Source organism: Trifolium pratense, linkage group LG4, assembly GCF_020283565.1.
Source record: "Trifolium pratense cultivar HEN17-A07 linkage group LG4, ARS_RC_1.1, whole genome shotgun sequence".
NCBI classification, from domain to species: domain Eukaryota; kingdom Viridiplantae; phylum Streptophyta; class Magnoliopsida; order Fabales; family Fabaceae; genus Trifolium; species Trifolium pratense.
In genome coordinates, this window is record NC_060062.1 from 19,886,186 (window position 1) to 19,911,939 (window position 25,754).

Genomic DNA, 25,754 nt, shown 5'->3' on the forward strand with positions numbered 1-25,754 from the left:
ATGGCATCAAGGGTCATCAAGAGCCGTAATTCTGTTTGAAAGGAGAATTTGCGATGGAGACCCTAAATACGTTGATGGCAAAAAATAAAATCAAAGTAATAAAGCTCAAGGGGACGGGAAATGCATCATGCTTTTTCACACATTTTCTTTTCTATTCTTTTTAAAATGAAAAAATAAAATGGACACTCCACTTCGATTTACTCATCTTAAAGTGAAATTATAGCCAAAAATAGAAGTAATAAATGATGTTTACTAGCCAATAGTAGGTGCATTCAAATTTCAAACATAGAGTTGGAAGTGGAACTACTAATATTTTTACTATCTAATGAAGAATTTCCCTTTTATCTTTGACAGGGAGTCGTTCTGCAACAAATTTTGACCACGGACAATTTTTTAACCCGACTCTAAATTCATGTAAACCTATGCAAACAGGTATATAGTAAAACATGATATAGCTAGTAAAATAAAATCATTATATAGTTGTTATGCTCAACAAAACAAGTTCACACAATTAATAAGTTTATAACATACACATACACTAGAATTTCCTTAGAATACATTTTCTACTGCACTTGGTAAATAATAGACTTGGTATAATAAATGGCATGAGCTTTTGCCCATGAAATTATCAGCTCAAGGGACATAGTTCAAAATGGAAGGGGCTTTAAACATAAAAAATTAGTAACGGGAAGCAAAGGTAATAAGTGTCTCCTTAGTCCTTACCTTGTTTCAGACTTTATTTTAGTTTCATTATATTAAAACCCTCTAATATTGGGAATTCAAAAACTGCGTTGGTTAGAGGATTTTGAATAAATTTTCGAAGAGGAGTGCTAGCAACACACTCCAATAACAAACACACTCTAACACACTCTCTTTTATTGGTTAAAATTTATATGGGTCCCATAAAAGTTATATGGGTCCACATTTTTTTATGGGACCCATGTGAATTTCAACCAATAAAAGAGAGTGTGTTGGAGTGTGTTTGTTAAAGAATGTGTTGCTAGCATTATTCATTTTCGAATTCATTATTTCTCTTTATGATAATCTCTACAACAAAAATACTCATGTATTTTATCTCACCCCTTATATATGGTAACACTCCCAAAAAAGTGAAGAATTATGTCCTTTCCACTCCTCGCCTTTCCTCCAAAGTCTTCCCCACCCTTTCCCTCTTTACTCCCAAACAAACTCTTGTTAGCTCTTTTGGTAAACAGTCTACCACAAGCAAGTCTAAAAATGGTACCCACTATTTGACATAAATGGCAAATGATATTACAAGTGTTATTATTTTACAACACTAACAAAAAGAATGAGGTTGCATAACTAATAAAAGGCATGCCATCCACCGCCCTCTTCTCAACTATATTCTATACAACTTCCAACTCTCTAAATTGCAGTAACTAGCCTATTAGAAGGAAAGGGTCCCTCCTTTTGTAGATGTTTTTGGTAGGTGGTAGGGGAGTGTGAAGACTTACATCTTTTGGGAAATATTTGATATGACAAACCAATTGCATCAGTTGCACAGCTTTCTTCATTGTCCATCGGAAACTGGCACAAGCTTGCAACCTCTACTATACATGTTTAAATACTCAAACCTGCAAATTTAGGAGTATTTAGATAGATGCATAATGCAACAAGATGCAAATATAAAATTCAATTTATTGTACATAAGTGGGCTGCATTTCATTTACTGTATATGTTCGCAATTTATTTATAGGGCATGCATGCATACAGCTTTCTGATAGGTATCCCTCTTAGTTAGCTAGCAGAGGATTAGGCTGTGCTGTATATACAAATAAGAGGAAGGGATAAGAGGGAATCTCTCTTGTTATGGATGGGTATCAGTGCTCCAGCTTGGAGCTGTGGGTAGTGCACATGGATGGATGCAAGGATATCATTGTGGTTGCCACCTAATTGCGGCATTTAGGTTTCCTTCATTGCAGCCACCAACACCTTCATTGTGTTGGGTGTGAAAGGGTGGATTTAGTCCACATTGCCTAGAGATATGGCCTATGTAGTGTTTATAAAGTTTGGGCACCCCTCACCTTACAAGCCAGTTTTGTATGATTAAGTTAGACCCAACCTAAATTCCAAGAAAAACCATATCTCTGTGTCTTATGTGATTTTCACACATGAATTCGCTTACACGCTATGCTGTGTACGTGCACAAATATGACGTATCATCAACTTAACATAGTAGACAGAAAATGACTTGGATGGACGCAAGGATATCAACCGAGTCAGATCATATCAAGTCAGTGTAATAACACTTACAAAGACTTCGGGTATCATAAGGAAGACAAAGGATAAGGTATATAAAACAACTGAGATTGTTGTCCCGGTAATTAGGTTGTGAATCAGACGCTTGTCATCTTTGCCAGGCACAAATGCATTTTTCAGTGTATTGGTCAGCTGAAAGAGCCTATAGGAGATCTGCAGGCAAGTAGAATGTTAAAACCAGAATAATCAATATAAAGAATTTAAATTCAACGGTGGTGTTTACTTACTGCAACATATATGGAAGTAGTAAGCATGAAGTTCAACATTGGGTAGTCTGGGATCAGGGAAAGTAACAATTTGGGTTGACCATCTGGAATGCCTGATCTGAAATCAACCGATGACAGGGAAAGATAAATTATTTGACTATGATAAATAAAGAAAAAATTACACTCACAAGTTGCATCATGCATGCACACATAAATGCTTTTGTGCATGTAACTACGCACCCATGTTTGTCAAGGATTGCCCCCTTTTGACATTAAGACATAAAAAGATTAACAGAAAAGATGAGAGTTTTGATGCGTAACTTCCTGATTCATCCCATATGTACAACAAAGCATTATTTTATTGGTATGACTATGAATATGATACTAGAAAATATTTAATAATTTTATGCTACGGTAAATTGATACTATAATTGAAATTATTTTTCAGTAATATTTATATTTTTTATACATACAAATTGGGAAATAGTGTTTCTAGAAATTCAAAGTTAAATGTCAAAAAAGAAACAAAGAATTTAAAGTAACATGACATCGAAAGGCCTAACCAAACAAACACATAAATGAATTTATGAATTTATATGATGCCATGCCAAACATGCGAGTTCTATGTGCCCTAATATCCTGGATTCAGGTATTTCATGCGTAGGAATCTAATATCGTTAGGCATCTAATTGGGAACCAAACACCCCCTCAACTCTATCAAGATAAATATGAATTACTAGCAAAAAGTTCACCATAAAAAAAAGCACCAGCAAAAGCTACAAGCAAGAAATCAGCTTCTGAATACCTTAACCAAATATGAATCTGGGATATGTAAGTCTCCAGGGTAACCTTCCCAAGCCACCTAGAAGCGAAGAATCATTAGGAAATTAGTTCACAGTAAATAACCTTAAACAAGTGAAGTTACCACAATTCAATGCATATATACTTGACAGTATGTAGCACAAATGATCGCATTAAGTATGAATACATGTCAGTGTGCATTTTTAAATGTATGCGTAAAGGATAGGAGCAGACAGAGAGTGAGAGAGATTAATAAAAGTTGTTGTTTACAAAGACAACTTACGCAAAAAGGGTCAGCGAATAGCTACGAAAACTTTGTGTAATATTGCGCAAGCATATGTAAACCCTGTTAAATAAATAAATGACACATTAATCACCAGAAGAAAAGGTCTTGAATAAGGCCCAAAGAAAGATATATCAAGAAAAAATAGGCATACGTTATAGGAATCCACGAGGTATAAGGATGGTATTTGTTATAAGTAACTTTGTCCAGCTTGTATATATGCTCAAACCATAAATAACCCATCTGGAAATAAACTCAAACAGTCAGGGCCACACAAATAATGCGGTACAAATTGAAGTGGACTGGTATAATAACAATACCACATAAAATATCATACCACTGAAGATATTAGCACAACAGAAGCTTTGATTGATATTCTGCGTTTAATTTCTGTTTCCTCCAATTTTTCCATCCACCGTTCAACCTATTATATCATGTCATAGTTACTAACACACTGAACTCAAAGGAAAAGAGACATAAAATGTATATAGAGACAGTTTGGATAAAATTCTTAAGAAAAACTTGAGGAAAAAATATATATTAAGAATCATGCAATAACTATGAATTTTTTAAACAGTTCCTCGTAATCTAATTTTATTTAATTGAGAAACTCCTATAAGCTAGAAGATCATGCCAACCGGACCATATTTCTGTCACTTGAAAATCATCACTCAATCACAGAGAGGATGGAGGTGATTGTTAGATTTGTATTAGCTATTTCAAAAATATAAAATGAGAAACTCACAGTTGGATGATAATAAGCATATATCATTCCAATTATCCAAATATAGCGATCAAGCCCTGAGCGAAAATGCCACTCATGCAAGCGGGAAAAATGTGATTTAGATGGATCAGGATCAGTATAACCTGCAAGTCCAAAAAGATATTCATATCAGCATGATCTGCTGTCCTTTCAGGTGTGCACCGAAACATAAAAAATGTTACTAACCTAGCAGGAAAGTAAATGGACTCCAAACCCATTCAAATACTCCAGGTATCTCCCATACAAAAATAACAACCAAGAAGCAAGCAATAATTTTTGCAGCAATGACTGACCCAATCTCATTGTACTTGTGGAAAATACCGAGTGCCCCATAAACCATAAGAGTGAAAAGAGTGTGCATGGGGCAGATGTAGTATAACATGTAACTGTTGTTAAGTACAACACAACAGAACAATACCAAGAAATTAAGCCGCCACATCATCTGTTCCACCAGAAAAAGAAGGAAGATGTTACAGTCAGTACAGACCGAATGTGAATGTCAACAATCTATAGTTCTGGGAATTGGTTTACCTGAGCAAATCTTGCCATGCTAAAATCTTTACGAATATAATAATATGAGAAGTTTCCAAATCCAGTCATCCAAACATATGCAGCAATGAACAAACGAATTGCATTGTAGATTTCAGATGCAGCAAAGTAATGGTACATCAAAAACAATACCTGTGTCAATGTCAAATGTAGATTGTTAGTCTCATCAGAGTTGAATAATCAGGAATATATGATGAAAGAAATCTAGGCCAAAACTGAATGGTGCTTCCTTTATAGAATACTTGGATCTGAAAGTATTTCCATCATAAAAGATACTACTAACAAAGAGACTACCTCAGAAATATGAATTGAAAAAATGACCAACCTGCATCCAGCCTTTCCATTCTTCAGTCTGATGCCTATTTAAGTAAAGTATGGATTTCCCAGAAAATGGTGACTTGTCATGATGTATTGTAAATGAAGTTATTGCTGAAACTATGATGAGGAGAAAATAGAGGAAGATGAATAGATCCCTATTGTAACTCTGCAAAAACAGATGATCATCAAGAAAAACATCATATCAGTAATGCTTGAAAGGCGCATGAAAAACATGTTTTTCAAATAAATACTGATGCTTTTGTGGATAAAGCATGCATTGTAGAATACTAAATTTTGCTAGCCTATGATTATTACAAATTACAATGAGTTGGATAGAGATGTGATATATGAAAGAACATTATGGCATCGTGTGATCCATGTAGCCGACATCACTTAGTGGGATAAGGCTTGGTTGTTGTTGTTGATGAGCATTACAAGGCATTGGGAACTTACTTCTAAGATGGTAAACTGTGCCAGTATTAATGCAACAAGTAACTCACACCTTTCTCTTTTTATCCCCCCTCCCCTCCTTAACGATTGAATTCAATCTTTTGGGTGTTAACTCTTTGGGAAAAATGGTCCAACCCCCTTGAAGATTTTCCTAATTTTAAATGGCCACCCAAGTATTCCAAAACCATGAAAATTCAGGGGAGATCTATGTAGATTTTTAAATAGCAGGAGATTATGAAAAGTCAGAGAAATACAGCAACCAATTATTATTTTCTTCACTCCACCACCTGTTTTTCCATATAAAGTAAACAAATGGATATCCAATATTTGGAAGTATTATGGTAGAGGCTTAATAAGCGCTGAAATCTTTTCCCCCATAACTGTTTAAAACCAAACATAGGCAAACCATAGGTGGGTGTCTATCAATGATTACCCAAATGAAAGAAATATGAAGTGCTACAATAAAAAAACATGCAAGTATGTTGAAACATAATGAAGATAACAGTTGGGATCGAGCTAAAATGTCATGTTGCAATATTTGCTTACAGAGGTGACTATTCAATCATGTGATTAGCTCTAGACATCGAAGAAAAAAACAAAACGGAAGTAACATGGTAAAATTATTAACCTTTTTTGATGAGCCAAAGAAATCTGTGCGATCGCACAAATAGTAGTAAGCCAAAAGAAGACCGAATTCAGACCTATAACAGAGAAAGAGTGAAGGAAGTGGAAATTAGTAGTTTGATCCACACGTGTAAATATATTGTCATATAAATAAAATGGTTCACTTACATGGCTCTAAGTGTCAAACGGTTTTCAATAAGGAAATGTTCATCCAACAAGAGGAATCTGAAGAACGGCAAAGTACGTAAGTCTTCATTTAAGCAAATACAGAGTATATGCAAGCAAAAAAAATAGCTACATGAATCACTACCGGATAATTGATGGTGAGGCAGTTGAGCTTCGAGTTTTTGTAGTTGGGGAAGCTGGCTGTTTACCTCCTCCCTCCAATAAAACTGCTTCCTCTTCATCTTTAATAACAACACCACTGCCCACTTCAACCAAGTTTATGTCCGAATGCCTACTAGAATATAGAATAACTTCCATAAGAAATACTAGCAACAAATTCTTAACACCTTCCATTCTTTACACAATGGATAGAAAGTAAACAGTCCAACAAGAAATTTCTCTACCTAAAAGACTTTACCACTTAATTGGCTGATAATCATATTGAACTGCTGCAGAGACCTCTAAAAACGCTATATATTGCGGCCTCAATAGCATGTTGCAGACCGCAATTTAGAACTATCATACTATTAAAATTTCAATTGTGAAATATGTAGTTTAAAAAAGGAAAAAAAACAAAACAAAACAAAACAAAGTTGCATAATTATAGCCATCCATCATATATCTATCATGGTAACAATTAAAAGAGGCAGTTATAGTAAAATACACGCAATGCTAATCATCTCATGAAGTGTCTAACTACTTAACTCCTCAACGGATAATACAGCACAAAAAAAATTCCACCATCAATCAACCGAAACAACTTAAAATTAACGGTGCAAGAGAATAATCAAATCGATCCAACTTACGCTTTGGAAATTAAAGTATTTTTCCGATACTCCAACATCTCGGAATATATCCATGCTATAATCACCGGAATGATCCCGAGCAAGAACGAGACCTGCAAACATCATCATACAAAATCAGTACAAACTCGTCGAATTCGGTGATGCGATAAGCAGAATAAAGTAACAATCGGTTAATTAAGACGAAACAGAGCAAGATCTGAGAGAAGTAACCGGAGACGAACCTGACCGGGAGTAACAGGACTGACGATATTCATTTTGCAAATATCAGAAAAGAGTTCCGATGAAGACGAATTCAAAGGAATTGAAGCGGCATTCGATGAGGATGGTTATTTGACGGTGATCTACGGCTAGATCTAGTGGAGGAGAAATGTGAAACCCTAGATTTGCGAAAACGATAATGTGATGAGAAATTGAGAATGAAGAGAATCTTGTGTATGGAAAATGGCGAGTGCAATGGAAGTACAACTAACTCAGTCGCTACAATTAAAAAATGTGACGTCGGAGTAATATTATCGGTGTTGAATTAAGAAGAGGATTTTGACTTGTGTTGCAACCGACAACACGCATTGATTTCTGTAAATTTGAATTCAAGTTATAATAATTAATTACTATCTGATCTGATCTGAGTTCCACTAATTATCTATGAGTATCATCATCATTCATCACCGACACTACCATTCGTTCCCATGTTTAGAGTTCGTTCCCCGCGTGGCCCACACCCAACTACCCATTAATCTTTTCTTTTCATTTAATTTGTCAAAATAAATTCGTAAGTTTTAGAAAATTTTCAAAAGGTAATTTTTTTGGTAGGAAACGTTTGGTTTAGTGGAAATAAGATTTCTTTTTATCTCTTTTTCTTTCCAAATAGACCACAAATTTCAACCACTATCAAACACTTACACACGATTGCGAATATTTAACTTTAAAGGTATGTTTGGTTCGGGGGTTTTGGAGGGGAGGGGAGGGGAGGGGAGGGGAGGTGAGGGGATATTTTAAATTAATTGTGTTTGGTTTAATTTTTAGGAGGGGAGGGGAGGTGAGAGGAGGTGAGCAAAATACCTCCAAATCCCAATTTTTGCTTCCCCCCAAATTGGGGGGATTTGGAGGGGAGGGGAGGGAAGGAGAAACATATCATTACCATTTTAATTATTTTGACATAATTGTCCTCATAATTATTTTAAAATGCCAAAATTATCCATTTTTTAGTTCTAATATTTTTTTTTCAAACTTTTTTTGATTGTTACGCATGTCTTTTTATATTCATAAACTGTTGTGCTAATTTTTTTTGTATTACATTGTTATCTTGTAAAAAGTTCATATAATTTTTTGAATCAACGTTATTATTTTTTTTATATAGAAAATCAACGTTGTTACTTACTATGTACCCGCATCATATTAGTATTTATATGGACTATTATATTTTTTAAAATATCATTAAGTTTGTTACGTTATAACTTATAATACAAGAGTTTTTTTTTTTTTTACAATATTAGTATTAGTACAAGATCTTTATACTTATAAATAAATATTACTTTTTTTTGTACAATATTAGTATCAGTACAAGGTTTTTTTTTAATAATTATCAAAAAATTCTTTTAAATATATTTATAGGTAATTTAAACTTATAAATATTATTTTTGGGTTAGATCAATCATAAAAATTGAGAAAATATTGTGGATATATAGGTTAATTCACACCAAGTAGCTATAAAATTGTCGGACTACATGAAAATTATAAGGATAAAAAAGTAAATTAGTTTTAAAATCTCCCCCCTCCCCCTCTTGAACCAAACATATATCTAATTAAAATATCTCACCTCCCCTCTCCTTCCTTCTTTTGAACCAAACATATGTGTAAGTACAAATTTCACCTCCCCTCCCCTCACCTCCCTTCCACTTCATTAAAATACCTCCCCTCCCCTCCCCCTATGTTGAACCAAACAGACCCTAAAAAATTGTAAATATTTAGATTTGAATATATAAATAAAGGTATTTGATCCAATGATACTAATATTGCCCATAATTTTATTAGAGTGTTACAGTATAAGCTTGTCATGTGACATTTGATTAGTACAATGTATACATTTTCTTGAGTCCTAAAAGTTGAAGCGGGAGAAACTACTCTTTTAAGTATTTCATTCGATTATTTTTATAAAAGATAATTAAAAATCAATAAAAATTGGTGAATTTAGTTAAAAATATAGTCCAAATACCCAATTATTATCTTTTTTGAAAAAGACATAAGGTAGTAATTTCATATTCCTCTTTGATTGTTGTTAGTTAGTGGTACTTGCATCCTAAATTTCTCCCATAAGTTAACTTGGACTTTTATACTTTGTTTGATTGGAAGGAAACTAGAAGGAGAGAAAATTATGGAATGAGAGAAAATTACGGAAATGAATGATAAATTTGGATTAACTTCGGTCCAAATTCATTCATCAATTTCCATAATTTTTTTTCCCTAGCTTCGTAGGGTCTGTTTGGTAAAAATAAGCTATAAGCTAGCTGATAGCTGATAAGCTAGCTGATAGCTGAAAAGCTAGCTTATAGCTGATAGCTAAAAAGCTAGCTTATTGAAATTAAAGTGTTTGGTAAAATTAGTTTTTAAAGTGGTTATTAAATATAAAATTACATAATTGATAGTGGGCAGTTTATTTTTTAGAGTGGATAGTTATTAAATTAAAGGGTAAAAATGGAATAAAGTGTAAAAAGCTATAAGCTATAAGCTCAAATGCTACTTGAAATAGCATCTGAAAAAAGCTATAAGCTAGTACAAAAAGCTTGTTATCAAACACCTCAAATTTTTTGAAACAAGCTTATAAGCTCATATAATAAGCTATAAGCTAGCTTATTTGTGTTACCAAACATAGCCGTAGTAGGCTTGTCTATCATATAGTATTTGTTTCATGTTTGTCATCATCAGCTTCTTCTGATGAGATTGAAACAAACTCTTCACATGAATACTATTTCTTGGTCAACAATTTTTCAATTTGGGTGCTATTTGTAAAAAAATAACAAGTTCATATTAAAAAAAAGTAACAAGTTGTGTTTGCTAAAAACTCTTCTTATTTTTAATATTTTAAGATATTCTTTTATCTTTACAGTACCCGCTATATGATTGGGTTCAGGACTCACACCCACTACTTTAGATTTAGAAGTAGATCTCATTGAACACAATGATTTTATGAGACCCATACAAATTATATTCAATCATGAAGAGAAAGTTAGATGAAGAGTATTAAAGAATCTGTTGTTAGACCTTTGATTTTTTGCATTTGTAGGTAGTGAGTAATGTAAAATACAAATCAAGCGCAGATCTTCAATCCAAATCCAACACCAACCAAATCTGTAGATAAAACTTACCGAAACAGAAGTACAATATACTTCAGCTAGTAAATGGAATGGGAAATTCATACAAAAGAATACAACAAGACTCTAAAAACCATTCTTATGTAAAACCAGAAATCTACCAACAATTTCAAGGGGTCAGATATTATGCATACATAAGTACTGCTGAGTGCTGACCTAGAAAATAGTACAAAGAAGAAATCTACCAAGTACCAACAATAACTTGTGTCCTAGCAAATGTTTCAACATACAATCCTGTACCAACAGACAAAAACTACAAATCCTAACAATGTTGTGCGATAAATGATACATAAAACACGAAACAAATACATGGACTACTCATCTTTTCTCTGAAAAGTGTTCAAAGGACAGATGCTGATCTAATTGACCTAGAGTTGACTTTGTTAAGTCCTCAAGCAAATAATAGACCCAAACTCTATTTTTTAGCGGGTCTTTCATCATCTTCTCCACCATCATCGTCATCTGAATCATCTTTATCAGACCTCTTCCTTTTTGGTGGAACCTCAGCCTTCTCATCATCATCACCTTCATCTTCCTCCTCACCATTTTCCTCCGGTTCAAAATCACTAGCCGCTTCCTCCTCTTCAGCGTTGCCTAGAGGGCGGACAAGGTAGTCTGTTCCCAAATCCTCCTCCTAAAAACAATATATACTCGTGAATAATTCAAATGCAACAAAAGACTAACAGCAAAATTTAATTATACAGATAACAGATTGCAGCACAACAATTGAGTACCACGATAGTTTCAATTTAACTCCCACGTCGTTATTTTATAGCTTACCAAAAAGAAGACCAATTATATAATGAGATTAGAGGTCTTAGAGGTATAAACAAACAAGCAAATCAAAACACTAAAGAATTCATGATATTATATATGAATAGAATGAAAATTTCTTTGATGTCTAAAATCCTAATAAGTTCAAAGTATACTAGCAATTAATAATAAACAAATTCAGATGAACTAAGATCTATACCACTACCAAGCATAATTTAGAAGCTGAATTAATAATTTAGAAGCATACTAAGATATATAGCAAACATACTGCACAATTCTAAATCAGAAATTCTATTCAAGACTGAGAAAGTTGCAAGCTCTTAACAAATTAACTGAAAAAGCTGAAACAAAAACCCTAACCCTAATTTAGGAGTCTCAAAATTGAAAAATTAAAACGAATTTAAAGGAAAATTAAATCTATGAAGGAAATTGACGAACAAGAAATAGTGAACGAACAATCTAGAATTCAGATTAACAATTTCAACAAATTAGGAATTTCATAAATCAAATATATAACTCAATTACCTCGTTCTCTTCCTCATCATCATCGTTCTCATCATCATCGTCGTCATCGTCATCGTTAGGGTCACCACCACGCTCACCATCACCTGCTTCTTCTTCTTCTTCTTCTTCATCTTCCTCTTCGTCTTCGTCGTTTCCACCTTCAGGAGCATCGTCGTCATCCTCCTCTTCATCTTCATCATCATCATCGTCTCCATCTTGATCGTCGTCATCACCATCGTCATCCTCATCACCGTCGTCATCTCCGCCGTCTACTTCATCGTCGGATTCATCTTCTTCATCATCTTCACTCAAAACGATGATCTCTTTTTCATCAACTTTCTCCTTTGGTTCATCCGTGACCTTCATCTTGAAATTCAGAAATAATTGAGATTCTATGTTCATTGAAGAATGATAAATCGATCGGAAATCGAGCACTTGGAGAATAGAGAAGAACACTCTTCTTCTCTTCGTTTCTACAGTTACTCTGCAAACATGATCGGAGCCGTTGAAACACGAATTCATGCGGATCGATGACGTGTTATTCAATCGGACGGTGTTGGTAGTACAATGAAGATAGTGTGATTACTCACTGCGGCTCCCGCTACTCTCGTTTTAACTGTCACACGTGCTACTCGTGTTACGGTTTTCTTTTAAGTAAGTAAAAAAAAAAACTTAGTCTATTGGTCCCTTAAAGACATTTTAGGTTTCACAATGGTATCCGTTTTTCACATTGGTCCTTTTCGTCAATTTTTCACAAAAAACGTTAGTTTTAGTTGACTGAATTGTGGATGTCGTTAAGTCTAAGTGATCCACCAAAAACCTTATTAATTTTTTAAAATTTTAACAATTGGAATTTTTTGTTATATTTGGAGTTAAAATTTAACGGAAATGACCAATATGGCAAACATATATGTCTTTAAGGGACCAATCCGGGTCTTTTTTTTTTAAGGGACCAATCCGGACCTTTCTTTTCTTTAAGGGACCAATGTGAAACCTAAAATGTCTTTAAGGGACCAATAGACTAATTAAGCCAAAAAAAAACCTAAACTACATTCGGAGTATTTGGTTTGGTACTCGTATCTACTTCAAACGGTGTTAGTAGAAAAATATACGGAAAAAATTAACTAATGTAAATAGTAGAAATATAAGAGTTTAAATTGATACCTTTTAACGTAAGAGGCCAAATATATAATTAAATCTTACTTCCTCCTATCACTATTATAATCAAATTTGACTTTTTTGGTACATTGAAAAAGTGACGTATGTAGTCCATATTATGGACCAAATACATCGATATTCCAATGTAACAAAAAAGTCAAATTTGCTTATAATAATGACCGAATGAAGTATTTTTAATATTCTCTCTCATAATAAATAGGAGTGTATGTGAAATTAAATATTTAAAACATTTGAAAATTGGTCAAAACTTTTTATCAAAATGACAAAAAAAAAAATTCCACTTTTGTTTCAGATAAAAAGGATTGAAGGGATTGTACCAAAAAAAAACGGATTGAAGGGAATTATAGTTTAGAGCATCTCCAATGGTGATATCACGTTGGGTATCATATATTATTAACAAGTGGTCCTACAATGTCATGTAATATTTATGCAACTCGTACATATTTTACTCCAATTGTGATACCACCTTTTGAGTATCATATATTAATGACAAATAATAATGTTTTGACATATATGGAAGCTATTAAATTGGATTTATATACAAAAAATAAAAATAATAATAACATTTAATTGATGATACGGTACCTTATTTAAGGTACCGGTATCATCGATTTTGATACCCTCTGTGCCACGTCATGTAACTGCAATGATAAAAAAGTTAAGGTACCGTATCATTAGTCTATGAAACTCTCTTAGATACCCTTATTGGAGATGCTCTTATAAGGTTATATATGAACCAAAAAAACATCTTATTTGGTAAACGTTTTTTAAAAGAGTTTATATTATAGCTTATTTTACAAGCTTATAGTTTATGTTTTAAAGGTTGTTTCAAGTAGATGAGCTTATAGCTTACCATTTTTCTTTCAATTTTACCTTTGTCATCTTATTTGAAAAAAATTAAATATTAATTAAACATATGTTTTTTATGCCATTTTGTACTTATAGACTATTTTAACCGTTAATTTTACCAAATACTACAAAAGCTTATTTGCTATAAGTTCATCAACTATAAACTAGTTTAACAGTTTCCGTTATATTTTATCAAACAGAGTCATACTCTTTCACAGTTTGCTTTCCAATGATTCTTTAGACTCTTTCATTTATTAATTGTCATTTTTATTTTCCAATTCAATCTTTAATATTTTCAATCAACTTTGGTAAATGTGCAAGTCCTAATGATACTTAAACATCAATTTCCAATATAACATTTGATTCCTAGTCAATTTTTTTTTTTTTTGGATACATTCCTAGTCAAATTTTGATATTACAAAGAACATTTGATAAACACGTGAACTTTAATGGCACATTATATCATACATCATTTTTCAAAGAACATTTGTAAATGGGCAAGCCCTAATTTTCAATCAACTTTGGTAAATGTGCATGCCCTAATGATACTTAAACATCAATTTCCTATATAACATAGCGATCCTAGAGATCCACCTCCATTATTTGGGAACCTCTGCAGTTGAACTCTTGCTGTAAAAGAACACCCAAAAAAAATAATTCTTAGTCAAATTTTGATATTACAAAAAACATTTGATAAACACGTGAACTTTAATGACTTATATATCATACATCATTTTCCAAAGAACATTTGTTTTTACCACCATTGTTTGGTCAACATGATCGCTTAATTTGATTCAGAGTCAGTTCTGACATCAAGTGATCTGCCAATTTTTTTTAATGATAAATTGACCAATTAATATTACTAATTAATGGTTATAAATATTAGGGTGCGTTTGATCTGCTGAAAAATAAGGGATTGGACAGGACAACTTCTGTTGTACTGTGTTTGATTTTAAAACTGTTTCTGGTACTGGACAAACTGGCAGCCAAGGGACAGGACAAAAATTGAAATTCTTGTCCTCCACAGAACCATGGGACAACTTTTTGTCCTCAGCACAAGTTATATAAAATACCAAAATAACCTTTTGTCCACCAAACATTGTATAACACAAAGTTTGTTCAATACCTTAAACGTTTGTCCTGTGCTGTTCTATCTTGTACTATCCTGTACTGTTCTGTCCAGTATTTACATTTTGCAGATCAAACGGACCCTTAGAGATAAGCTTTGACTAAAAGCAAAATTTTTGACTAAAAGCAAAATTTTAGGCCCAATTAAAGAAGAAAAAAGTAAGCGGATTCCTACTATAAAATGGTCACACCAGCTTTCATTTTTTAGCACAAATTTCTTGTTCCATCCATCCCTCTCTTGATCTTACAAACTTGTGTTGTTTCCTCATTCTAAAAAACATGACAATGTTGAAGCCATTGGCATTTCTCATTCTCATTGTTTGCACAACTTTTGTTGTAACTGAGTGCAGAACTATCCAACCAAATGATGCCAATCTGATACAACAAACATGCAAAAAGACACCAAATTATGCACTTTGCATTCAGTACCTTAATTCTGACCCTAAAGCTCCTTCAGCAGATGTCACTGGTTTAGCACTAATCATGGTTAATGTAATGAAAAACAAAGCAAACATTGCTATAAACAAAATCCATCAACTTATTGGAAAGAGTCCTCCTGATCAAAAGGCCACACTCAATTCATGTGCTTCGAAATACAATGCAATTGTGGTAGCTGATATTCCATCAGCTATTGAAGCTTTGCAAAAAGGAAACCCCAAATTTGCAGAACAAGGTGCAAATGATGCTGCTAATGAGGCCAATAGCTGTGAGAATGGTTTCTCAGGGAAATCACCACTCACTGCTGAAAACAATGCTATGCATGATGTATCTGTAATAACATCAGCTATTGTTAGATTATTGCTGTAGTTAGTGTACTAAAATTGTTTCATTATGTAATTTACATTTAAGAAATTAATAAAAATTGATATTAGATCATACTCTGTTCTTTCTTTTTGAGATATTAGTTATACTCCTTCCTATTCTGACACTAACATAGTCATAACACACTGCTGTCATAAACCTTATCAAAAAGGTTATAAATTAATCCAAACTATACAAACCCAACTATAGAAGTTTATGCTTTAACCCTCTCCACCATTTGGCCTACCCCTTTTCTATGGATTTGGATTTTTTACAGGTGCTGTAACTGATGTGTGTCGTCCGATATATGATAAGAGGTTGAAATCATTTTAGTTTATAAATATGTGTTTGTTATATGAATCTGTATCCTTTTCCATGGCTTAATCAAATGACACCGTATTGACTTTTGCCTAAAATAAATCTAAACAGAAGAAATGAAAATGTCCACAACTTTTGACTTAATGGATGAGCAATTAAACACAAAAGCTAAAACTATGAAAGAGTTGCAAGAAATAGATTTTCCCCTCTCCCTGTGACCAAGAGATTCAAACAATAAGTGTTTGCAAGATGAAAGAATGAGTTCCCAACCCTAGAGAAAATGACCAAGAGAAACCTCTTAAACCCTAGATTGATGTTGGTGAAGAACCCCCTTCAAAACCCCTTTTCTTTCTCTCTCGTCGTGCTCACTTTCTCTCTCTGGCGGCTGCAGAAAATGAAACAGCAGTATATATACTGCAGAGCTGCGCGCCACGCAGCCAACAGAGAAACCAACCCAACAATGCAACAGCATTGTGCGCCATGCAACAGGTGCTGCGTTCCACGCTAGCTTCAGCCCAAAACCAGTTTTCTGCAGCTTCAAAACCAATGTTCTTACATCAATTCTCAAGGCAAATTCCAACAGTCACCAAGTAAGGACAATATTGTCGATGGTGTCCATGGTGGAGAGCCAAAATCCCACCATATCGAAGAGACCAAAATCCACCACTGATATCCGTCATGGCCAAAATCTGCCACCGATATTCGATAACAATGTAGAAGATCCTTACACACCATGCACAAGTTAATTAATAGTCGTAGGATTTAATGACTTTGAATTCAAGGCGGCCACAGAAGATTCTTAAACAGAAGAAGCAAATTGCTATTAATAATTTTTTTATTAATAATTTACTAAATGTAAATTACATAATAAAACACCATGGTACAATTTTTTTATTAATAATTTACTAAATGTAAATTACATAATAAAACATTTATAACAAATTTCTAACAATAGCTGCTGTTATGGCAGATGCATCACGCATAGCATTGTTTTCAGCAGTGAGTGGTGATTTCCCTTTGAAACCATTCTCACAACCTCTAGCCTCAACAACAGCATCATTTGCACCATCTTCTGCAAATTTTGGGTTTCCTTTTAGCAAAGCTTCAGTGGCTTCTGGAATATCTGCTACCACAATTGCATTGTAATTATCTGCGCAATTATCGAGTGCCTCCTTTTGATCAGGAGGACTCTTTCCAATAAGTTGATGGATTTTGTTTATAGCAATGTTTGCTTTGTTCTTCATTACATTAACCATGATTAGTGCTAAACCTCTAACATCTGCTGAAGGAGCTTTAGGGTCAGAATGAAGGTACTGAATGCAAAGTGCATAATTTGGAGTCTTTTTGCATATTTGTTGTATCAAATTTTCATCATTTGGTTGGATAGTTCTGCACTCAATTACAACAAAATTAGTGCACACAATGAGAATGAGAAATGATATTGGCTTTAACATTGTCATTTAGAATGAGAAAACAACACAAGTTTGTAAGATCAAAAGAGGAATGGATGAAATGGAACAAATTGGTGTGACCTTTTTATAATAGGAATTTGCTTACTTTTTGTTTCGTTAATTTGGCATGAAATTGTGCTTTGCATTCATTTTAGTCTTATCTCCAATATTTATAATATCATTTTGTCATTAAAAAAAGTTAAATATATCTTTAGACTTTCCTAAAGTTGACTAAAGTTGCGTACGCTCTACACTGTTGACTAAGTTTAGTACATATTGACTCACCAATGACTTGCTAGTGAGATAATTAATCTTATTAATCATAAATTCATTATTAATCTTATTCATCAATGACATTGAGCTCAGATGATTAATGAGCCCATTAGGATGGATCATTCGGGAGAATCCGAGTTCGATTCAGGTGGAAATTATTCTTGCTTGGTCAGACTTTTCTAACCTCACGACTGACCACTGGAGTATCGATGCCCCTTATCCTGAGAACTAAAGGGCTAATGCAAAAAAAAAAATTCATTATTTTATTAATTTATGTAAAAAGTAAACAAAAATACAAATTAAGGTTATTAAAGCCCAAAAATATCATTGACCACCGCCTTCAAGAAAATAAACCCAAAAAAACTAGACACATTAATGTCATTGACCATGCTTATAAAACAAAAATGTCATCATTGACCACCCGTCTTTTAAAAAGACTTAAAAGTCTATGCATTTTTACGAAGTCTTTTTTTTTTTTTTACAAATTTTTACGAAGTCTTTTAAAATCCTAATCTAGCATACATGAAACTCGCATTAATATAAACATACAACGTATCGAATTGCATCACAATGTCACTCTATTGTTGCTATAATATAAAATTCATCTAGAAACAAGCCCTTAAAAAGTTTTTTTTCCTTCTAGATTACAACCTTAAAAGAATTATGGGTAGTTTATTCAATAATCAATATATAAAAAAATTAGACACTAATAACAAAGTTGTACACAAAATCAAACTTTTTTTTTTTTTTATAAAACAAATGCTTCTGCACAAGTTAAAAGAACAAAGTGGATTTCCTGCAGGACGCAATATGTGATCTGAGCCGTCCGATTTTAAATTAATGACTGAGATTGTTTTTAGTATAAAATGGAGCGCCGTCAGATTTAAAATTGATGACTAAAATTTAGTACAATGTGAAACTACGTATAATCTGGAAATCCTGGTCCTTTGTGTTACACTATACACAATTCTGTTAATTGCAGTAGGATTTAATGACTTTAAGTTCAAGGGCCTGGATCACTAACAACTGCTCATTATATATAGACGTGGCTAATTAAAATCAAATCATTAAATTAAACTAAAATAAAAAATAGAAAAAACAAAATGTTTTCTTTCTTATTCTGACAATTCTTATCTAGTGAAGTGAATCACTCACATTCATCATTTTATCAAATCAGAGAAAATGACAAAAGAAAAGGATGTAAAAATATAGGAATTAATAAAATAAAGGGATGAAAAAGATAAAAATGAAAGATGACAAATTAATTTAAACATTGTTTCTTCTACTTTGTTAAATTTTGATTAAATAATAGTATAAAGCCTACACAATACACCCACTCTAGAAGTGTATATTTAAGCTTATCTCAAGAGTATTTCTTACTGATATACAACTCTGCAAATGAAGCAGGGAAAATGACTCACTATTTTTCTTTCTTTTCTTTTCTGATTTGAAAATACAATAATGAAAGTTAATAGAGTCCACTGAAAATAGAGAACAAAATGGTGAATGAGAGAATATTTCACAACCTCATTTTTCTTGTTTGTGTCATCTTAAATTTGATCACCGTCACCGGGGAGTGAAAGTAGAGACTCTGTATACATAACCTCTTGGGACACACGTGGATTTCTATGATAGGAGCAATATCCTAACCACTTTCCTTTATCATTATACTTCACCAATCCAAGATCACCTTCTACTCCAATAAATTCACCATTTTTGGTAGAGTATATAAGATCAAAGGAATGAAAGACCGGAAGAACAAGAGTCTTAGTCCAAGATGAATGCACTTTGTATTCTTTCATCACCCATATTTCAATCATATTATTATTATAATCATTAGCCAATATACTGAGAAATTCTCCAAATACCCATAAATCACAATGTGTAGGTATGTTGTCATCATCTGGAAAAGGCATCTCAAAAAGTTTTCTTTCCATTAAATCAAATGCAACAATAACATACACCTGTAAATCACAACGTCTAGCCAACCAATGAATAGCCCCGTTAAAAAGTGGCCCTACTTTAGGATACGGATGACTAGAGGCATTCATATAAGGGAATTGGGTTCCCTCAATTTCTTTCCATGTATTATCTCGCAATGAGAAAAACTCCAAATGTGATGAATTACTATCATAGGTTGGATCACAAGACATTGAAACCACCAAGTAATCATCTCTTGACTGGTCATAACCAAAACCGTATAGGTGACCAAAATAATAGCCTTTTAACTCGTAATCAAAAGGAGACAAAGGTATTTGTCTATGAACTCCAGTGGATGGATTCCATAGGTACAAGTTTGAAGAACCGCGCAAACATAAACCCTCTGCATGAACCTTTAATTTGAAGAGAAACAAGAGAAAAATTTGGGTTCAGCAAAGCAAAATCATTGTTAAGAAGCGATGATTCAAAATCTATAAAATCATTGTTAAGCGATGATTCAAAATCTATGGATAGAATTTTAGTAGGTGAATTTGGTATGCACAAAATTCGACGAGTTTGTGTAGCGGAAAGTTGAAAATGTGAATTTCCAAAGTTGGGATGAGAGATAAGAGAAAACCATGACTTAGAAATACACTTGAAACGTATAAGAGACTTCACTGGTAACCTAAGGAGGATTTGAATGATCAATTCATGAGGCAAATACCTCATTTCCTTCTCCATGCGCCTTCCTCGTTTCTTGACTCTGCTTCTGTGCTTCAACTAGCTTCAAACTTTACAAGAGGATTGAATGAATAGTAATACATGTGTCTTTTATAGGCTTCTAAACTTAACTATTAAGTTTACATTTATCACTAAATGGTGCATGTTGTAAGAATATTCAATATTGAATATTCAACATTCAATATAGGCGGCGGAACCTCTCACTTTTGAAGAGGAAAATAATGCTGTGGAAGCGAATTAACGTTCCCTAGTGAAGCAGATTTATGGTTAAGCGATGATTCAACGTACTCATATTACGCCTACTAAGTCGGCCTATGAATAATATTTTTCAGAGTTAAATATATATTTTTAGGATCTTGCTAACGAGTGCTCCCGGGCACTCTTTAAGCATTCCATTAAAAGAAATTTTTTATTCAAAAAATTAAACACTCCAATTTCCAATGCGTTAACTTTACACATTTCCATAAAAATTCTATAAAAAACTTACTATTTAAGGGCTTAAAGAGTGCCCGGGGACATTATTTAGCATTTGCCATATTTTTATTATAAAATTTTATTTTTGATATCTATAAAAAAAAATTAGTTGTTTCGGTTCTCACAAAAATGATTATCCACGTCCCTTGGTTTTTTTTGTTTTGTTTGGTTAATAAGAGAAATTTAGGGTGAAAAGATGATTCCCAGTCTAAGGCAAGTCTTGGCTCTAACTCGGAACCTTTGGATTCAAGATCTGCTTCCACTAAATCAAGCATTTGAAGTTATATGTACATAGTTTTAGTTAGTGCTGTGAACTCAATGTGTATTTTTTTTTTTTAATGATTATTTTGTAGAAATGTTTAAAACATTATAAAAAGTTTTTCAATTTTTTATTATTAATTTATCTATAATTTCAAATTAAGATTAAATTGTTAAAGTAAAGATTAAATGGTTAAATAATTAAACTAATGATATTTTGTATTAGAAAATAAAACTAATGATATTTTAAGGAGTTAATAATTATATGTTTTTAAAAAATGTCGTTTAGAACATGATACATGAACTTTTGAAAAAATAAAAAATAAAATTGAAAACACAAATTTAGAGTGACCAAAGCTCGAAGGAAATTTTAGTTTTCGTAAAATAAAAATTAGTATATTTAGAGTATTAAAAACATATTTAATTTAATTTTTTTTAAAAAGAATTAATCAACAAGCCTTTTTCTTAATCGTAGGAAACAACAACAAAATTTCAAGTTTTTTGGGAAAAAGAAAAGGCATAACCTTATTTTACACAATCACAAATATTCCAATAGCATCTTTGTTGTGTTGTCTATAATAAACCGAGGACACTTTGATCTATCCGGCGAACATTATAGTTTGCCGTTACTATTTTAAACAAAGGTGGCCAGATCTTTAATCAATAAACATTTCATGACATGTCGGATCAACTCATGTTACACATGTAGTCAAACACACATTAGCTTACAAATGCTGCCACCCAAGAGTTCATAATACAATAATTATAAATATCAAGAAAACAGTGAAGGAGAATATCATCTTCTTGTTTGTGTCATCTTCTTAAATATCATCTGGGAGTGAGAGCAGAGACTCTGTATATACGGCCACTTCAGATTTACGTGGATTGATATAGAACGATCGATACACTAAAAGTTGTCCTTTATCATTACACCGCACCAATCCATAACCATAATTTATTCCAATAATATCACCCCTCTTTGTAGAACATATAGGATAAAAGGTAGGAATGCCATTATCAATAATATGAAAAACAAGAGTCTTAATCCAAGACGAATGCTCTTTCATCACCCATATTTCTAATGTATGATTAGCATACGACAATGCCCTTATACTAAAAAATTCTCCAAATACCCAGAGCATGCTCCAAATCATCCGGAAGATTCATCCCTGACAATTTCCTTTCCATTAAATCAAAAACAACAATAACATTCCCCAACCAATGAATAGCCCCATTAAACAAAGTCCCTGGTCCGGGATCATAATTGGCATTATTATAAGGGAAGTGAGTACCCTTAATTTCTTTCCATGTATTATCTCTCAATGAGAAAAACTCTAAATATGACCATAAATCATGTTTGGTTTTAGAGAGGAAAGTAAAACCAGCAAGTAATCATCTCTTGATTGGTCATACCCAAAACCATACACACAAGGGAAACAACATGTTCTGACATCGAATTTGGAATGAAAAGGAGATTCGGGTATTTGTCTGTGAAATCCGGTGGATGGATTCCATAAGTAGAATTTGGAATAATGACACAAAAATAGAAAGCCTCCACATGAACCTTCAATTTCAAGCAGAAAAGAAAAAGGGGGAAGCGAATTAAGGTTGAGTGTCAGTGCAGTATATTCATGGTTAACCGGTGATTCAAAATCTATAGATTGAATTTCATGAGATAAAGATGATATGGCTAGAATTCTGCGAGTGTGTGGGGCGGTAAGTTGAAAATGTGAATTTGCAAAATTGGGATCAGAGATTAGAGTTAACCATGACTTAGACACGCACTTGAAACGTATAAGAGACTTCACCGGCAACCTCACCAGTATTTGAATGACCAATTCAGATGGCAGTTACGGTGGTTTCTTCTTCTCCATGCGCTGTCTTTCTACGAGAATTGGCCGTCAGGATTGCGAATTATGTGTGTGTTACGTTTTATACTTTGTGGTGCGTGGAAAAGGCAGCATACTCATAGATATATTAGGTTTTGTGCTTTGCGAATTAAGTGGTATACAGTAGTTTTTTTTTTTTTTTACATACACATGTTAGACAAACCCAAATTGTTTAACATATGCAATCAACCCCAACAGTATCTTTGGTGTCGTGCATCGACTCCGCGCATCAGCTCCTACTATGTCTATTTCATGTTTCATGATTGGAGGTAGTGGCTATGTTAAAGTGCATTAGCTCTTTATAAATATTCTGTTTTGGTAGCATCTCATAAGGTCATTGTCCGGTTATCTTGAGTTGGAAGCAGTCCCGCTTCTAAAGCCTAAGAGTTTGTTAGTGGCGTGTCGCGAGATCCCAAGACGCGATATTTTTTGGAGCATTGTGCTGTTAACACAGCCCTCCGCTGTGTTGAGTTTTTGGATGGATTCCTAGCCTGGTTTTTCTGCAGAGAGAGCTAATCATGTTGACAGTATTTGATTTTTATGCATGATCACCTGGTATTGGTCTGAACTAGTCTTAGATGCATTGGATATTCACTTGTGTCTACCTAAGAGCTTCTCTACAACACTATACATTTGATTTTTATGCATGATCACCTGGTATTGGTCTGAACTAGTCTTAGATGCAACCACCCATGAGTTCATGATTCAATAGAATTATAAGGCCACAGTATTTTGCTGATGATGATTTTTCTATTCTTTTTCTCCACCTTGAAGTGTGTTGAATAAGGCCAATGAAAATTCTTTGTTCTCATTCTTCTCAAACAAGAAACACTGATACCCGACACTTGCAAGTGTTCTAGTACAGAACAAAATATGTTGATATTACATAAGTTACACTCAAAGAATATATACCAAAGTCCAAATCCATCCTTATATCAGAAGCAAAAGAATCTTATAAGCTCTTATATAAACCTTAAAGAACAACCTATTCTTAGTATGCTCATGACACAGTTTGTTACTCACTACATGTTTCACTGAGTGAGAAAAAGAAGAGGAATACAGAATGGAAACAAGGATACAATGAGCAGAACATAGCAACTGTTTCTCCTTCTCCAACTCTTCATTTGTTTGTGATATTTGGCATTGTTATTAGCTTATTATGGTTCTCTCATTACACTAGCTACAAAGCTTAATAACATTTCACTACCTTCTACTTCATACTGAAAAACAAAACCAACCTTCTTTTTCCCTCAACGTGCATAAGCTCATCAGTTTAATTTACCATATAAAACAACTTCAAGCAATGACAATAACATACATTTAAAACTCAATCCAATTACATATACAAAGATAACAATGAATCACAAACAAAGCAGTCATTTTCCAATAAGCGTATTAAATATAGTTAACCAATAAACACTTCATTACATGTTGCATACTAGCTTATGTTACAAATGTAGGCAAACACATACTAGCCTACAAATGCAGCCACCTAAGAGTTCACAGTACAATATAATTATAAATATTAAGAAAATGGTGAAGGAGAATATTTCAAAATCTCATTCTTCTTGTTTGTGTCGTCTTCTTAAACTTGCTCGATGTCGCCAGGGAGCAAGAGCAAAGACTCTGTATACAGAACCACTTTGGATGGACTTGGATAGTTGCAGCAGGAGCATTGTTTAACAGCTGTCATTTACTATTATACTTCACCAATTCACAAATATCATATGTTCCAAAAATATCACCATATTTTGTCGAGTATATAGGGGAAAAGTAAGGAGTGTCATGAATAGGAAAAACAAGAGTCTTAGTCCAATTTGAATGCACTTTATATTCTTTCATCACCCATATTTCAATTGTATAATGATCAAGAGCATCTGGAAGAGGAATATCTAACAGTTTCCTTTCCATTAAATCAAAAGCAACGATAACATACACCAAATCATTGTGAAAAGTAGACCAATGAATAGCCTCGTTAATCAAAGACCCTAAATAGGGATTAGAATAGTGATTACTCGTCGGATAAGGGGAGTGAGTACCCTCAACATGTTTCCATGTATTATCTCTCAATGAAAAAAAATTACAAACGTGATATATTATCATAATGATCATAATAATAGGAAAATGAAACCAGCAAGTAATCATCTTTCGACTGGTCATACCCAAAACCATACAGAAACTTGAATGTGGAACGAAAAGGAGACAAGGGTATTCGTCTGTGAATTCCAGTGCATGGATTCCATAAGTAGAATTTCGAACAATTGCTTAAAAGTCGAAAGCCTCTGCATGAAGTTTTAATTTCAAGAGGAAAAGAAGATTGTGGAAGCGAATTAACGTTCAGTTTAGCAGATTTATCGTTATGGGATGATTCAAAATCTATACATAGAATTTTATGAGATAAACGTGATGAGCAGAGAATTCTACAATTGTCTGTTGCTTGAGAAAGATGAAATTGTGAATTTGCAAAATTGGGATCAGAGATAAGAGAAAACCCTAACTTACAAACGCACTTGAAACGTACAAGAGACCTCACCGGTAAAGTCAGCAGAATTTGAGAGATAAGACAGATAAAAAGGAAAGGA

General features: G+C 33.3%; 4 protein-coding genes and 3 pseudogenes across 5 annotated transcripts; 1 reads left to right on the top strand and 6 right to left on the bottom strand.

The window, feature by feature from the left end:
* Positions 1 to 1,012: 1,012 nt before the first annotated feature.
* Positions 1,013 to 8,036, bottom strand: LOC123921152 (protein REDUCED WALL ACETYLATION 2). 2 transcript variants are annotated; one of them, XM_045973569.1, is made up of 16 exons: positions 7,467 to 8,036; positions 7,246 to 7,337; positions 6,585 to 6,734; positions 6,443 to 6,499; positions 6,279 to 6,351; positions 5,208 to 5,366; positions 4,865 to 5,014; positions 4,520 to 4,775; positions 4,316 to 4,437; positions 3,908 to 3,994; positions 3,725 to 3,813; positions 3,571 to 3,633; positions 3,292 to 3,348; positions 2,508 to 2,604; positions 2,275 to 2,433; positions 1,013 to 1,595 (listed from the first exon to the last, which is right to left on the bottom strand). In XM_045973569.1, the coding sequence occupies exons 1-16, from the start codon at positions 7,497 to 7,499 to the stop codon at positions 1,590 to 1,592; spliced, it is 1,650 nt and encodes a 549-aa protein (XP_045829525.1). In that variant the 5' UTR covers positions 7,500 to 8,036; the 3' UTR covers positions 1,013 to 1,589. The 2 variants fall into 2 exon arrangements, with proteins under 2 accessions (XP_045829525.1, XP_045829526.1); XM_045973570.1 differs by having other exon boundaries at positions 6,585 to 6,731; positions 7,467 to 7,972.
* Positions 8,037 to 10,667: 2,631 nt separating this feature from the next.
* On the bottom strand, positions 10,668 to 12,466 carry LOC123921153 (glutamic acid-rich protein-like). The gene is made up of 2 exons (XM_045973571.1): positions 11,913 to 12,466; positions 10,668 to 11,247 (listed from the first exon to the last, which is right to left on the bottom strand). Exons 1-2 carry the CDS (start codon positions 12,411 to 12,413, stop codon positions 11,029 to 11,031), a joined length of 720 nt encoding a protein of 239 aa, XP_045829527.1. The 5' UTR covers positions 12,414 to 12,466; the 3' UTR covers positions 10,668 to 11,028.
* Positions 12,467 to 15,299: 2,833 nt separating this feature from the next.
* Positions 15,300 to 15,854, top strand: LOC123921154 (cell wall / vacuolar inhibitor of fructosidase 1-like). Its single transcript, XM_045973572.1, has one exon. The coding sequence runs from the start codon at positions 15,327 to 15,329 to the stop codon at positions 15,852 to 15,854; it is 528 nt and encodes a 175-aa protein (XP_045829528.1). The 5' UTR covers positions 15,300 to 15,326.
* A 1,244-nt stretch (positions 15,855 to 17,098) lies between these two features.
* On the bottom strand, positions 17,099 to 17,626 carry LOC123921155 (cell wall / vacuolar inhibitor of fructosidase 1-like). Its single transcript, XM_045973573.1, has one exon. The coding sequence runs from the start codon at positions 17,624 to 17,626 to the stop codon at positions 17,099 to 17,101; it is 528 nt and encodes a 175-aa protein (XP_045829529.1).
* Positions 17,627 to 19,171: 1,545 nt separating this feature from the next.
* Positions 19,172 to 20,638, bottom strand: LOC123921156 (annotated as a pseudogene).
* Positions 20,639 to 22,104: 1,466 nt separating this feature from the next.
* On the bottom strand, positions 22,105 to 23,133 carry LOC123922238 (annotated as a pseudogene).
* A 1,624-nt stretch (positions 23,134 to 24,757) lies between these two features.
* LOC123922239 lies at positions 24,758 to 25,732 on the bottom strand (annotated as a pseudogene).
* Positions 25,733 to 25,754: the final 22 nt, after the last annotated feature.

Coding starts and splice junctions, on each gene's coding strand:
- LOC123921153 (XM_045973571.1), bottom strand. CDS start 12,413: ATGAATTCGTGTTTCAACGGCTCCGATCATGTTTGCAGAGTAACTGTA. Junction 11,248..11,912: donor ATGATGAGGAAGAGAACGAG/GTAATTGAGTTA, acceptor TATTGTTTTTAG/GAGGAGGATTTGGGAACAGA.
- LOC123921154 (XM_045973572.1), top strand. CDS start 15,327: ATGACAATGTTGAAGCCATTGGCATTTCTCATTCTCATTGTTTGCACA.
- LOC123921152 (XM_045973569.1), bottom strand. CDS start 7,499: ATGAATATCGTCAGTCCTGTTACTCCCGGTCAG. Junction 7,338..7,466: donor GTCCTGTTACTCCCGGTCAG/GTTCGTCTCCGG, acceptor TGATGTTTGCAG/GTCTCGTTCTTGCTCGGGAT. Junction 3,634..3,724: donor ACCTCGTGGATTCCTATAAC/GTATGCCTATTT, acceptor TTTATTTAACAG/GGTTTACATATGCTTGCGCA.
- LOC123921155 (XM_045973573.1), bottom strand. CDS start 17,626: ATGACAATGTTAAAGCCAATATCATTTCTCATTCTCATTGTGTGCACT.